Source organism: Acinonyx jubatus, chromosome C1 (assembly GCF_027475565.1).
Source record: "Acinonyx jubatus isolate Ajub_Pintada_27869175 chromosome C1, VMU_Ajub_asm_v1.0, whole genome shotgun sequence".
Taxonomy (NCBI): Eukaryota; Metazoa; Chordata; class Mammalia; order Carnivora; family Felidae; genus Acinonyx; species Acinonyx jubatus.
The window spans coordinates 155895526-155911463 of NC_069381.1; the positions used below are offsets into that span (position 1 = coordinate 155895526).

Consider the following 15938-nt stretch of genomic DNA (forward strand, 5'->3'; position numbering starts at 1 on the left):
TAACTCAGTGGTTCTATGAGTGATACATGTATTGTGACTTTTTAAAGATCTTTCATTTTTGGTACTTGTTATTGTGGTCTTGCAGTATCAGTGGTCTCTGGGTAAGGTTTTTGTCCTTTTGATACTTTGCGTATTTTATTTTTTGTTATTTTTTTTTAATATTTATTTATTTTGAGGGATGGGACACAGCACGAGTTGGGGAGGGGCAGAGAGATAGGTGAGAGAGAATCCCAGGCAGGCTTCATGCCATCAGCACAGAGCCAGATGTGGGGCTTGAACTCACGAAATCGTGAGATCATTACCTGAGTCGAGAGCAAGACTTGGATGCTTAACCAACTGACTACCCAGGCGCCCCACATTTTGTGTATTTTAAATGAGATTTTCTGTCAGGCAACTTACATTCTACATGCAAAGAAAAACTGGTGGTGTGAACGAGCTCTAGTAGTTATCAGAACACCATCAACAATTAATTCTTCCAGTGTTGCTCTTTTAAGAAACAGACGTTGATGTTTTCCCCTTATTTTTTTTTTACTAATAGGGTATTTCAGTAGAATTATAATTTGTTACTTAGTTTTAGTGTTCTAAGGTATTAAGGTGTCTAACTTGTCATGTATTAGGAATACATAGATAATTAATTCAAGTGATTTGAAAAGTTTGTTGCAGATCTGCTACAGTGTGTTATTGCACATTTTTGGCTTTAATATTAGCACCAAGCTTTAGTTTTTAGATTTAGGTGTCAGTGGTTTTGCCCTAGTTTAATTCATATGCTGTCTCTGTAAAAACTCTTTTTTAAATTTCTGTGGGGCGAATCTTGCATCTTGAAATTTACTGCAGGCAGTATTGTAAATACTCAGAGAAAACTTCTGTAACTGGGACTTTGTACTTTCAGTACCAGGCAGGAAATCTTGTGGTGGCTTAAAATGATCACCAACTTCTTTGTGAAATGTAATTACATCATACTTACTTATAAATATAGGCATAAATTTTTTTAATATAAAATGTTATTTTTAAAACATGAATGATTCCTTAAGTCATTGATTTTTTTAAAATGAATGAAGCCTCTTTATGTATTAAGCTACTGCTCATTGTGTATAAACTTTAGCTTAAGATTTATTTGTAATTATGTCATTGCATTGTGGTCATAAGATAGAATTTAAAATTAAATAAGCTGTTATCTGGAATATTTGTGAATAAGCTAGTTTCTACAGTGAAGCTGTAAAGTACTTAACTAGAAAACTCTTGCTGTTTTCAACTTATGACCTTGAGCCAGTCACTTCAGCTCTCTAGTCATGTCAAATCTATAAAATCAGATTGGACCAGATTAAGGTTCCTTCAAACTTCTAAAGTCTGTAATTTGTATAGGAATTACCAGATTGGCTAACATGTTGTTGTTAAATGGTATAGGTATATTTCTGGAGGCAGTGGTATACATTTATCATTGTAAGAACTTAAATAATTGCAGGTACAGCATTAAGAATATTAGCAGAGATTTCCCAGTTAGTATATGCTTTTTTAGTTTGGTACTGACATAGCTGTACTATATTTTTATGCTCTCAGGTTGTATGTTTGAAAAGCATATAATATCCTATTTAACACTGAACTTGGCAACATTACAGCTTTTCTCTTTTTATGTTTTCTAAAGAATTTCAGAAGTGCCTATACACTGTTAATCATATTTCTACCAGCACAGTGATTTGTGACTGTCAAAGACACTAAGGGAGGGGGCACTGTGGAAGATCACAGGTGCCTTTCCTGATGCCTCAGAATATTAACTTGTTTGTACTTAGTTTGCTAGCACTATGGTACTCATAAATGTATTAAAATGTTTTTGAAGCAATCTATTTTCATTTCTCCTTTGATCTCTGAACTACACAGGGTAAAGAGGCTAGTCTGAATGTCAGATTGCCTTTTTTGAAAGTAATCTATGAGATCTGCTATACTTGTAATTAGTTTAATGCAATATGCTTTTAGAAGTGGAAATCTTGTGTGAAAATTGTTACCTGTGTTATTAAACTTAAGCAGGTAAGAACTTTCCATCTTTATTTCTTAGTTCTCAACTGAAGATGCTCCTTGTGGATTCTGTTTTTTTAAAAATAAAAGAAACATTTTATTAGTAAAATGCAGCTCCGTTAGGCAGATTGAGGGAATAAGTTCTGTTTCAGTATGGAATAGATTCAGGGGATGGTTACTGGTAGGCTCTGGGAGAATTTACTGACTACAGATAGATATTAGCTATACTCCATGTGAGAAGCAGTACACTTAGGGGGTACAGTACATTTGAAGCAGAACCTGGTTTTGCTCATGTCTTGATTAACTCGTATTCTTTGCATTTGATAATGTAGTCCTGGGCCAGGCCCTATGCATGGTGTTGAAGATACAAGAGTTTTGAGTTCGAGGACTTTACAGACAAGTTTATGACAAGGAGAATAAGATTTCAACAAAGGAGGATCATTTAAGTTTTAGAGAGTCAGGGTGAAGTTCCCAGGAAGGATACTCTGGGCTATTTGAATCTTGTAAGGACACAGGAATTAGCCAAGGGAATCAGAAAGGGCAAAGACCTGTTAATCTTATAGTTTTAAAAGATTTACTGTCTACCTTTTGAAGAGTTATTATTTTACTGACTCCCTTGTACTGTATGAAACTTAAATTTTTTGAATGTCATAAAGTCACTGCATTATTTATTGCCTAATTGCAAATACCATGTCCTTTACCATATATATTTAGTGATTAGCTGCTTATGTCCTTGTCCTGCCCCTTTGCCCATCCTTCATGTTATGTTAGGATGGCTATCAAAATTGTTTTAGGTACGAAACTACAAGATTAAACTTTTTAACATATGAATTTGTAACTTCTCTGATATTTTTATGAACTATATTTGTTTCAAAAGTTTACACATCCTAGCATTTAATATTTTAAAATATTTACATGATATGTTATTGATATACAAAACTAAGATATTGTTGGTAAACATTTAAAACAACATTGTAATTCCCTCTGTTTAGAAAAAAGAATATACATAACATTTAAAAACTTATAGCTGCCAGGATTTTATCCATTTTTTATATGTTCTGATTTTTTTTCAGTGAGCCTGTCAACTTTATTGTTTAAAAGTATTTTCATTATGAAAAGAGTAGATGAGGTTTCTGAAGGAGTCAGGCAGGTGAAGTGAGTTCAAGATGTCAAATAGATAATAAATGGTAACAGCTAATAGGCTGTAGTTGGAGGCAGACCATGTTTATTGCTGTACAAGAATGGGACACGTTTTTGTTTTTCAAGAAAAATTAGTATCTGGATTTTATGGAAATAGCTGCAACTCTTCTGGGTTAAACAAATTTGCAACAAAGCAGGCTACTGTTCTGAAAGCTTTCATTATATACTGTTAGGAAATTCACGAATTATTTTATTGAAAATTGCATAGACTTTGGGGCGCCTGGGTGGCTCAGTCGGTTAAGTGTCCAACTTCAGCTCAGGTCACGATCTCACGGTCCGCGAGTTCAAGCCCTGCGTCGGGCTCTGGGCTGATGGCTCAGAGCCTGGAGCCTGCTTCCGATTCTGTGTCTCCCTCTCTCTCTGCCCCTCCCCCATTCATGCTCTGTCTCTCTCTGTCTCAAAAATAAATAAACGTTAAAAAAAAATTAAAAAAAAAAAAAGAAAATTGCATAGACTTGATTTTTCCCTGAATTGTATTTTTGATACCTCTCAGCATTGTTTTCCCTTTATTTTTTCTTGAAAAAATGAAAATTAATCAGATGTTTGTCTCATGTTAGATTTTAAGTATTATTGAGTAATACCAGGAAATCATAATTCTAGAGGAAATACTATGTATTATATTTCTGATTAAGTAAAATCTGATTTCAGTAATATTAGAGATACAGTGTTTAGCCATCTTTTTTGTCATCATTGTTCTCATTAGGTATATTTGTTCTTCATTAGCTATAACAGAAGAGCATTTATGTACTCAATATCTGTAGTGCTTTTAATAGTTTGCTGGCTTTCATCTTTCTTGAATTTAAGGCATATTTGATTTGTTAGTTTAGGAAAACTAATTTTAATCTATTTCTAAGAATGAAAAGTATCCTTATATGGTGTAACCTAAATATATAACCACTTACAGACATGTACATTATGACAACCTAATGTCCAACACAACCATTGAGTAAATTAAGAAATATTCATATGGTAGACTATTACACTATGAAAATGCAATTTTTAAAAATATAATGGAACAAATGTTGAAGGAAAAAAGATACGTGTACACACATTAACACATTTTCTTCATTCATTCATCAGTGGACACTTAGGTTGTTTCCATGTCTTGGCTTTTGTAAATAATGCTGCATAATTTAGAATCAGTGTCAATATTTTGGTGTAAATCCTATCTTCTTTCAGTTATGTTGAGATGTAATTGACATAGTGTACAAGTTTAAAATGTACAGCATATGACTTACATATATTGGAAAATGATTACCACAGTAAGTTTTGCTAACATCTATCATCTGATATAGATGCAAGAAAAACCTTTTTTTTTTTTTCCTGTGATGAGAATTTTAAGGATTAGTTCTCTTAGTAGCTTTCTAATATACCATATAGCAGTAAGTTAACTGTAGCCATCATGTTTTTCATTACATCTCCAGTATTATAACTGGAAGTTTGCATCTTTCTATCTTCATTCAGTTCCCCTACCCCCTTTCCCTCAGCTCTGGTAACTAGAAATCTGGTTTGTTTTTCCATGAGTTTGGGCAGGGTGTGTGTGTTTGCATACATTTTTAAATTTACCTTTTTTTCCCTTAGAGTCTACATATAAGTGAGATCCTACAGTGTTTGTCTTTCTCTGTCTGACTGACTTCATTTAGCTTAATGTATCTAGGTCCATCCACGTTGTTGCAAGTTGCAAGATTTCCCTTTTTTTTTTTTAATGGATGAATAGTATTCCATCGTATATGTACATTTTCTGTATTTTCTTTTTTTTTTTTTTAATGTTTGAGAGAGAGAAAGAGCGTGTGCATGCACTGAGTGTGGAGGGACAGAGAGAGAGGGAGACACAGAATCTGATACCAACTCCAGGCTCTGAGCTGTCAGCACAGAGCCTGACGTGAAGCTTGAACTCACAGACTGCAAGATCATGGCCTGAGCCAAAGTTGGATGCTTAACCAACTGAGCCACCTAGGCGCCCCTCGTTTCCTTTTTTTAATGTACATCTGTTATGTGTAAAATTGGGATCTTTACTAACTTGCTTTTTTCACCTGATACATTATGTATATCCTCTCATTCATGAGTAGTCTTTGATAATTTTTCTCTTTCCACATATGTTCATGTGGTATAAAATTGGAAAGGTAGAGAAGATTGGTTGAACAGTAAAAAAATCTTACCCATCTTCCCCAGCTACCTATTTCCTCTCCCACCAGTAGCCTCTGTATTAGACAAGCAAACATATATATATATATTTTTTTTTTACTTTTCTGAAAAATATACAAAGAAAGCATTCCAAACATATCTCTGTATTTTTTTTTTTAAGTCAACAAAATGTCTTGGAGAGAAAAGTACATAAACTGCTTCCTCATTCTTTTTTATAGCCTTTTTTTATAGCCTTGTACATTGTATGGATATAATATGATTTATGTAATCTACTCTGTGGACATTTAGATTTACAGTCTCTTAACTTCTGAAACAATGGCTGCCTTGAACAACTTTATACGAACTTTATTTTGCAAATGTGTGGGATATGTATAAAATAAATTTCTAAAGTGGGTTACTGAGTCGGAGTGTATTCAGTGCACTTGTAATATTGTATGTTGTGGAACTGGCAAAGGATTGTCTCCATTTACCCCTTTACTATTGGCAACAATGTATGAGAAGGTCAATATTGTTTATTTTTGTTAGTCTGGTAGGTGAAAAAAGTTATTTTAACCTGTAAGAAGATTTCATATGGCTAGATGAATACCATTCATTTCATGAATCATTTATTTAACCAATTTTTTTTTCTTTTCTATGTTTTATTTATTTTTGAGAGAGAGGGAAACACAAAATCTGAAGCAGGCTCCAGGCTCTGAGCTGTCAGCCTAGAGCCCAACGAGGGGCTTGAACCCAGGAACCCAGGAGTCCTGAGATCATGACCCAAGCCGAGGCTGAAGTTGGACGCTGAGCCACCCAGATGCCCCCCAATTTCTTTTTTTTTAATGTTTATTTAAATTTTTTTAATGTTTTCATTTATTTTTGAGACAGAGACAGAGCATGAGCAGGGGAGGGGCAGAGAGAGAGGGAGACACAGAATCCGAAGCAGGCTCCAGGCTCTGAGCTGTCAGCACAGAGCCTCATGCGAGGCTCGAACTCACGAACCAGGAGTGCATGACCTGAGTCAAAGTCAGATGCTTAACAGACTGAGCCACCCAGGCGCCCCAGTGTTTATTTATTTTAGAGAGTGCAGGAGTGTGCCTGAGTGTGGGAGGGGCAGAGAGAGAGAAGGATAGAGGATCCCAAGTGGGCTGTGTGCTGACAGCAGAGCACCTGACATGCCGGAACACACAAACCGTGAGATCATGACCTGAGCCAAAGTCGGACATCTAACCAACTGAGCCACTCAGGCGCCCCCTACCCATTTTCTATTACCGTACAACTTGTTTGTTTTTTATTTTACCATTGCAAAAAGCACTTCAATGACTACATATGAATTTTTTTTAAGGGAAAAGGTAGATGGGGGGGGGGGTTTAGTTTGTTTTTTGTTTTTTTTTTTTTTTTTTAGTAAACATGGGCTTGAACTCACGACCCCAAGATCAAGAGTCGCGTGTGCTTCTGACTGAGCCAGCCAGGTGCTCTGAATTTTTTTATACTTAGAATCCTTTTAACCATACAGTGTTGGTATCTTTTTTCATTTAACATTTTTTCCATGTTATATTTTTAAAAATTGCATTTTCATAGTATAATAGTCTATCATATGAATATTTGTTAATTTACTCAACAGTTGTGCTGGACATTAGGTTGTTTTTAATTATTATTAAACCAAAATCAAATAATATTTCATTTAAAATGGTTACCTTCACAGATCATTTGTGTGGTTTATATTTTTAATTTTACTTTTTTAAAATTATGTTTCCTTGTGTGGTTTTTGTGCTTTTAATTGTTTGCTGCGTGGACCCTGTGGTATTAGTTCCCAAAGGTGGGGGCAGAAGGACAGTGAGAGAGTTTTTTTGGTTGTCAGGTGTGCTGATACAAATAGGGCCACAGGTGATTAATATTCTTGCAGTGAGTTAGGATGGTCGTAGTCAGTGAAGAATTGTCCTAGTGCCCCCATTCCTAAGCACTGTTCTATAGTAAAAAGTTAACATGTTTGTTGAAAATATTTCCCCCCTTTTTTTTACTTTTTTAATTTTCTTCTGACAAATAGAAATAATAAATTTTTTCATGAAGTCAAATCTATTTATCTTCATTATTTATTTCATTGTTCCCAAACCTGAGAAATTATTTAATATCCAGCATTTAGATAAATATTCACATGTATCATTCCTAGTTTCCATGGGGTGAGGGGCACACAGTTTTGTGAAAAAGAAAAGTAATTTCCCAAGATCTTCTAGAGTTAAATGCAAACAACAGTAATAATCATGGAAGTAAGACACTTAAAAAATACATGAATACTTGAGTGGTCTTTTGAAGAGTTTCTTTTACAGGTCTCTATTGTTGTAGAAAACTTGGAAAATGAAGAGGCTGAGAAAACCATATGTGACCCTTTCATTTAAGGATAGGCTGTTAGTATTATCGTGTATTTCCTACTGTTTTATTTTATTATACAGATATATTTTTTTATTTAAAAAATTTTTTATTTTAAATTGGGAAACTACATGAATATATTCTCACTGCAAAAATTCAAGTCTCACATTTAAAGCTAAAGACTACTGGGGTGCCTGGGTGGCTCAGTTGGTTGAGCGACCAACTTCAGCTCAGGTCATGATCTCAGGGTTTGTGAGTTCGAGCCCCGCGTCGGGCTCTGTGCTGACAGCTCAGAGCCTGGAGCCTGCTTCGGACTCTGTGTCTCCCTCTCTCTCTGCACCTCCCCCGCTCATGCTCTGTCTCTCTGTCTCAGAAATAACCATTAAAAAAAGTAGTAAAGCTAAGGACTACCATTGACTTCCATTCCTACTCTTAGTCCCCTCTGATAGAGGACTGCCAATGTTGATGTGTAACTCTTTTTCTGTAGAAATAGAGTATTATTTGAGGGTGTAGACAAAATACTTACATGCAACTTGCTTTCTTTGTCTTTTAAGCTAAGTAACAGGATTTTTGGATAGAGTATGTAGACTTTTTAAACTGCTACGTAATATTTAATAGCATGTGTATACCAAAATTTATTTAGCTGTTCTCTCATTGTGGGACGTTCTGGATGTTTCCTTTTTGGTGTTACAGTGTTGCAAGACAGCATTCTCACACATGCCTATCCTTTCATGTATATTCATTTATTTATTAAATACTGATTTCTTGCCATGGCCAAGCACTGTTTGAGGCAGTAGGAATTAAGAGAGCAAAATTGAAAAGGTTTATCACATCACAGAGCTTATATTCTAGTAAGAAGAATAGGTATAAAAACTTGAATTTATAATAAAATATCAATTAGCAGTAAATGCTTCGAAGAAAAATATGACAAGTAAGGGGATATAAAGTGTTGGAGGACAACGGCTGCACCTTTGAATATACTGGTCAGTGATGGTTTCCATGTGGAGGGGATGCTTGAGCAGTGATTTAAGTGAAGTGAGGGAATGAACAAGGGGAAGATCTGGGGTAAGAACATCCCACACGGAGGAAACAACAAGTGTGAAAGACCTGATGAAGGGCTAGGCCTTGGGATGTTTGAAGAACAGCTGGAACACGTGTCTAAGGAGAAGAAGAATGTTAGATGAAGTCATGGAGGTCATTAGCTAAAATATTTAGATCTGTGCTGTCTAGTGTAGCAGTAGGTATGAGCCACATGCAGTTATTGAGTTCTTGAAACATGACTTTCTGAATTGATAAACACTGGATTTCTAAGACTCACTACCCAAAAAAGAATGAAATATCTCATTAATAACATTTTTATGTCAATTATATGTTGAAGTAGTATTTTGGACATACTGAGTTGAATAAAATACATTATTTGACCTGTTTTTTTTTTTTTTAATGTGGCTACTACAAATTTAAAACTTATGTATGTGACTCATGTTTCTATTGGACAGTGCTAGTTTAGGTTCTTGAAATGCATGGAAAGACATTTTGAATTTTTTTTTTTTTTTAAGTTTATTTTTAGAGGGACAAAGCACAAGTGGGGAAGGGGCACAAAGAGAAGGAGGGGTAGAGAGAGAATCCCAAGCAAGCTCTGCATTGTCAGTGCAGTGCCCTATGCAGGGCTTGAACCCATGAAACTGTGAGATCATGACCTGAGCCAAAACCAGGAGTTGGAAGGACATTTTTATTAAATGTGATAGATGTTAGAAAATATTAGGCAGAGGAATGAAGTGGTAAATGTACTTTTAAAGAATCATTCCACTTTGGTTATTCTAATGAGAATAGAAAATAGAGAACTAAGTAAAAGCAAGGAAAACCAATTAGGAGGCTATTGCAACATTCCAGATAAGAAATAATAATAATGGTAAAGATGGTGGGAGCATGTGGGATTTTTGTGGGGTTTTTTTGTTTTTTTTGGTTTTTTGGGTTTTTTTTTTTTAGAGGGCAAGTTGGGGAGAGGGGCAGAGAGAATCTTAAGGGCCTCAGCACGGAACCCAACGCAGGTCTCGATTCCACAATCCTGGGATCATGACTCGAGCTGAAATCAAGAGTCGATGCTCAATCCCCAGGTACTCCAGGATAATTTTTGAAGCTAAAATTCAGTCAGTGCCGACTTCCTAATAGTTTGAATAATGGGCTGTGAAGGAAAGTGCAACCAAAGATGATGGACAGTAATAATATTTACTGAGTTCTGAGAGAACTGGGGATAAAGAAGTAAAGTTTTGTTCTAGATATATTATTTTTAATAAAGTAAACTTTTTATTGAAATATAGCATACCAAAAGCTACATAGAATGTAAGTGTAGCTCAATGTTTTCCCAAAGTGAATTCCCCTATGTAAGCAGCTCTCAGAATAAACAAAACAAACACTATACTGGTAGCTCCCACTTGTGATCATAAAACTCCATAAATTAGTGGTGGTATTCATTGCAGTTTCGAGGTCCCAGAGCTATAGGATTTTTTACATTGTGCTCTAGAATTGAGAAACTTGGAAAGTTATCAAAGGTGTGTCTAAAAGGTTAAGGGTGGGGCGTCTGGGTGGCTCAGTCGGTTAAGCATCAGACTTCAGGTCATGCATGATCTCTTAGCTCGTGAGTTGGGGTCCCACATGCTTCTGATTCTGTGTCTCCCTTTCTCTGCCCCCAACCCCCAGCTCACACACACCCACACACTCTCTCTCTCTCTCAAACATTTAAAAAAAGTTAAAAAATAAAAGGCTGAGAGTAACTAGGGATTTTTCTGACCTGTCATAAATGATGCCTGGTTTTCCAGCTGGGAGTTTGTTTTCAAGAATTCAGTACTGTATGTAGGAAATTAACTGTAATTATAAGCTATTTGGGGCAGTATTATCTATACCATAGTAATCATTTTGTAATAATAGAAATCTCCACCTGGGATATTGTGGTTAAACAAGTAGCTGTAGAAGTTTTTTTGGAGGAAAATAAATCATTAAAATTTCTCTTCTCTTCCTCCACCCCCAAAAGTAGAGAAGGCCTACAAAAATTATTTTGAAGATAAAGGATAATCAGGTACTAAGTAGTTTTTAAGATAAGATAGTTTCCTCAGATTTATGGATTCAACATACCCTCAATTTCAAGTGTGCAGGAATTGAAATTCTATACAAGTAAACACTTAATGCAACCAACTTGGCAAGATCCTAAAATTACTAAGTTTTTTTGTTTCATTGTTTTCAGGAAGTCTATGTAGCCTACTGGAGGATTGAAAGTTTAGATTTTTTGCTTTGTTTCATGTGAAACAAATTCTAATATCTATTTTACCTGTTAGAAATAAAATTGAGAAGTCATGAGAAAATGGTATTTTCCCCCCTTTCCCATACAGTAATGCCAAAAGTGAATATGCCAACACTTGGGTTGAATTTTAATGCAATATAATCTATCTTTTGTGTAATTTAATCCCCAATTTATGTGTTTGGGGTCTGTAAAATTGATAAGGGATGTTGGTAGATATATAAACCTACATATGTGATGAAATTTTGTAGAGCTAAATAACAGGCACAAAGATGAGTGCCAGTAAAATGGAAATGTGAATGGAATAAAGGATTATATCAACGTTGTTCTGCTTTTACGCTACAGTTGTGCTATTATACAACAGTTTTCTAAAATGTTATCATTGGAGGAAAATGGGTAAAGTACACACTGTATATAATTTCTTACAATCTACATTGAAGCTACCTAAAAATGGATGAAAGGAGGAATCTATTTAGGATGGAGAATATAGATTTTTCACAGCTTCACTGGACCTTTTGCAGAGCTACCAGCTTAGGATAATTTTCAGAAAAGCGTATACATTTAAATCTCTATTCTGAGCCGATGAAACTGTCATTTTTATAGTCCATAATTTTGGATGCTGTTTAAACTAAGTACCTTTGTTTCTTCTGCTCTTCACCTTACCCTGTCATTTCCCATCAGGAATCATGATTGAAACATCTAAGTCTTTCAGATAAATGCCTTAGCAAAAGAATGTTAAATAATAGCTATCTGCTATATAGATAAAAGTATTCACACAGAGTAGTATGTCACCTATTGGTATTTTTTGTCTACACTAGTACATCACTACAGGCTCTTGCTCATGATCAGAAAATAGCCTCATATGTAATGTGCTTTTACTCAGGAAGGAAACCTACTATATATTTCTATCATTAAAATACCCCCTTTCTTCCTTGATAACTTATTTTTGGTATTTTTTAGGAATTTGAATGTTTTTCTTTTTAAAATACCATTTTAATCAAAACTTTTGTTTTTGTTTCCAAGGAGCAAAAGGGTTGGATCAGTCTGTCCTTGATTTTTCTCTATTTAATCTTGTGGAGTTCACTCATCATACAGACAATACAATTTTCTGTTTGAGTGGCAATGTATGTTCAGTTGTTAAAATAAAAGTTTTATTATATTATGGCTAAGGCCTTTCTTTTATGTCTTTTCTATTTGCTTCACAAAATGCAATCTACTCCCCCCCCGCCCAACAAGAAAGAATCTATATTTTCATGGAAGTAAATATCAAAATAAGTTCAACTAAATTTCTAGTTTATGCTCCAGAATTTTTTCCCCCAGAAATTCATAAAAAATTTTTTTTGCTGTTTTGGTCTGTTTGCCTGAAACTGCATTTTATTCATAGATTGAAATATTGGAGCCATGGGAATAAAGGTTCAGCGTCCTCGATGTTTTTTTGACATTGCCATTAATAATCAACCTGGTAAGAAAATTAGTATTCCTATATAACATTTATAAATGAATATTTAATATTTTAAATTGGTAAAGTATAAACCAGCTTCTTTCTTTTTCAGCTGGAAGAGTTGTCTTTGAATTATTTTCTGATGTGTGCCCCAAAACATGCGAGAACTTTCGTTGTCTTTGTACAGGTTTGTTGACATTTTCAGTTGCCCTGATGCTAGTCCCATTTAACTATGGTTTTAATTTTCTTATTTAACAGATTTTAGATTTCCCCATGCAGATTATGTACCATTGCCCAGGATGTGAAAGTAATTCTTAGAAATACTACTTAGTTGAGAGTGAGTGAGAGAGCACATAATTGGGGGAGAGGAGCAGAAGGAGAGGGAGAGGAAGAGAGAGAGAATCTTAAGCAGGCTCCGTGCTCAGCACAGAGCTTGATGCAAAGCTCAATCCCATGACCCCCTGGGGTCATGACCTGAGCTGAAATCAAGTGTCGAATTCTCAACTGACTGAGTCACCTAGGTGCCCCTAGAAATACTACTTGCAATGGGCTTTTATTTGAGATTGATTTCTACATTTCTACACTCTCCAGAAAAACACTGGTGATTTTTGAATGAACTTAAAAAAAAATTCCCGAGGGGAGTAAAAATTCTGTAGTTTAAAGACATCTACATAGTTCAAGAGAGGTATATTTTACAGGGAAAAGCTTTCCTCATTAATTTTTCTTTAATACTGCCTGCTTGATTTTTTTCCTACTAAATGGCTTACTAATTTTTCTTCTCTGTAGGTGAAAAGGGGACAGGGAAATCAACTCAGAAACCATTACATTATAAGAGTTGTCTCTTTCACAGAGTCGTCAAGGATTTTATGGTTCAAGGTGGTGACTTCAGTGAAGGTAAGACTTTGAATCCCACAAAAGAAAATCATAATACTTTGTTAGGTATCATAGACCTTAAAGTTAGACAAGTCTCTAGAAGTACTCACAGACAAAAAGAAGGAGGCACATAGGAGATAATTTTACTTTTGATGCATGAATTAATTTCACAAATGTGCTTCTGAATTAAAAAACACTATTCATCTCGTAGTAATTTGTCAGTGTGTGTGTTTGGTTTTGTCAAAACTAGTAATCCTTAACTATAATATAGTTTTTACCTATACTTTTAAATTGTAAAAACACTGAAATTGTATTTTTAAAGACATTTTGGGAAAAAAAATCTAATTTTTGTTCGAAGGTCTACATAATCACTAGAATCTGAGTGTTCTTTTTTCCACAAATCTTAATAGAGACTTTGTCACATTCTTAACTCTTGTATCATAGAGAAAAGAAAGTAATTTGGGATCTTGTCAGTATTGACTTTAAATTAATATCTTTTATGATTTGCTGTGAACCTTTGAGTATTTTTGATTCAAAGTCATTTAAGCACCTACTTTGTAAGAAGCATTTTGTTTAGGTGGCGCCTTCAAAGAGATTACTGTCTTGGGAGTTCAAGAGTCCATGTTTCTCATTCTTAGGGAATGGACGAGGAGGGGAATCTATTTATGGAGGATTTTTTGAAGGTAAAGATGTTTACATTTAAATTGTATTTTTAATGTTTTCTGTATTTCATTTTTCTCTATTGAATCAATAAGATTATTAAACAGTATACTAATATCCAACTACAGTCAGTGAATCCAAAAGTTAATCTTTTTGTGAAAAAATTTATATGATAGACTTTTTATAGAGGTAGGATTTTTTGTGTGTTTAGAACATTAATACATCATATTATTTGAAGGGTTTCAATGATCTATAATAAAGTCTTAGAATTATAGTGCTAGATTGGGCACTTCCACAGCTTAACCTTAATCTTTATTAAAACAGATTTAGCAATATTTCATACTAACAGTACTCACGTGTTTAGTGGGTCCATTTTCCTGTGCATTTTTTTATTTTTTTATTTTTTAAGTTTATTTATTTTGAGAGAGAAAGAGAGCGAGCATGAGCAGGGGAAGGACAGGGAGAGAGTAAGAGAAAGAGAATCCCAAGCCAGCGTGGAGCCTGATGCAGGGCTTGAACCCAGAAACCGTGAGATCATGACCTGAGCCGAAACCATAAGTCAGATGCTTAACCAACTGAGCCACCCAGGCTCCCCTTCTGTGCACTTTAAAAAAAAAATCCCTTTGATATTTTAAACTTTGGATAATGTTTTTCTCAAATTAAAATTTTCTCTCTGGAATTTTTTATTAATGTGAAGATTATTTGAAAGACTATAAGCATGAATGTGGAAATAATTTCATATTTCATATTTTTCACTTCAGGAATTCAGTAAAATTTTATTTCACGATCTACTTGGGTGGTTCTCATATTCGAATCCAAGATTGCAAAGCAAGCTACTCTTTGCAATAAATGATGCTGTGGCAGAGATTAAGTTAATGAGTGCCTCTCTGTGCTTAAAATAACCATATGTGCTTTTTTGTGCTCAGAAAAGAAACAGGAAGTGTACAAGAATCCTATCTGGTTTCTTTCTCTTCCTTTTTTAGGAATGTTTTATTTTTTTGTTTGAATAAGCAAAGAAAATTGTGTTGTCTTTTCCAAAATGATATAAAAGACAAGTAAATGCAAATGGAAAGAAAGGGGGGTGATAATAGTATTTGAATTTATAGCAAGGGATTGAAAATTAGGAATGTTTTAATCTAAAAAGGTGGAAGAAGGAATTGGTTAATATTTGATTCTTCTTTTAACCTTTTATCTAAATTTTGTCTGGTGCTACAGAGCACATATGAAAATAAGATATGAAGAGTGAAAATGAAATTTTTTGGAGTTTATGCCTATAATATAACTGAAAACTTCGCTTCTCTATAGATGAGAGTTTTGCTGTTAAACACAACAAAGAATTTCTCTTGTCTATGGCCAACAGAGGGAAGGACACAAACGGTTCACAGTTCTTCATGTAAGTATTTATGCTGTGATCATTTAAAATATCCCTTTTTTGGTGTGTCCTTTCTCATTGATTGCTAATAAATAGGAGAGGGGTCCATAATGGGGAAAATTTTTGAAGGAAGGGGAACAGTGAATTGTTGAAGAGAGTAAAATTGTTAAAAGTGAAATTGAACTGTACTGCTTAAGTTTCCAAATGATGAAGACTTGTCAAAAGAACACAGGAGCCAGACTGAAGGGGTAAGGTTCCCCCTGGCCAGATTAGGAAAATTTGAGCATCAAAATAAATAATGATAGTATCGGATTATTAAATAAAATAGAAATCCAGCAGCCCGTACAGGTATAAATAATAAACGAATAAGTAACAAGGGAGAAGACAAAGCTGTTTCTTAGTAGAATGTCAGCTAATAAATTTAAAAGGAATGATAGAAAAGTCACCGTTTTGCAGTCATCTCCATAATGACTGATTGAGGAAAGAATTATCTATTTAGAGCACAAGTTTAATAATAAGAATATTTGCAGAGTATCTCTTTATAAATTACTTGTTTACAAAGAATGAAATGCAGTTGATCCTCATTATTCAAAGATTCT

At 34.6% G+C, this 15938-nt stretch overlaps 1 protein-coding gene across 7 annotated transcripts in view; it reads left to right on the top strand.

Annotated features, from left to right (window-relative positions):
- PPIG (peptidylprolyl isomerase G) overlaps positions 1 to 15938 on the top strand; it is a 40153-nt gene that overhangs the window by 2072 nt on the left and 22143 nt on the right. For 6 of the 7 annotated variants that reach the window (XM_015085941.3, XM_053215246.1, XM_027055539.2 and 3 more), the window contains 5 exons: positions 12378 to 12455; positions 12547 to 12621; positions 13221 to 13328; positions 13946 to 13990; positions 15273 to 15360. In XM_015085941.3, the coding sequence (XP_014941427.1) occupies positions 12395 to 12455; positions 12547 to 12621; positions 13221 to 13328; positions 13946 to 13990; positions 15273 to 15360 (377 nt within the window). In that variant the 5' untranslated portion in view covers positions 12378 to 12394. Of the gene's footprint in view, positions 1 to 12377; positions 12456 to 12546; positions 12622 to 13220; positions 13329 to 13945; positions 13991 to 15272; positions 15361 to 15938 lie in introns of those variants that run through there. The other variant, XM_053215247.1, reaches the window with a different exon arrangement.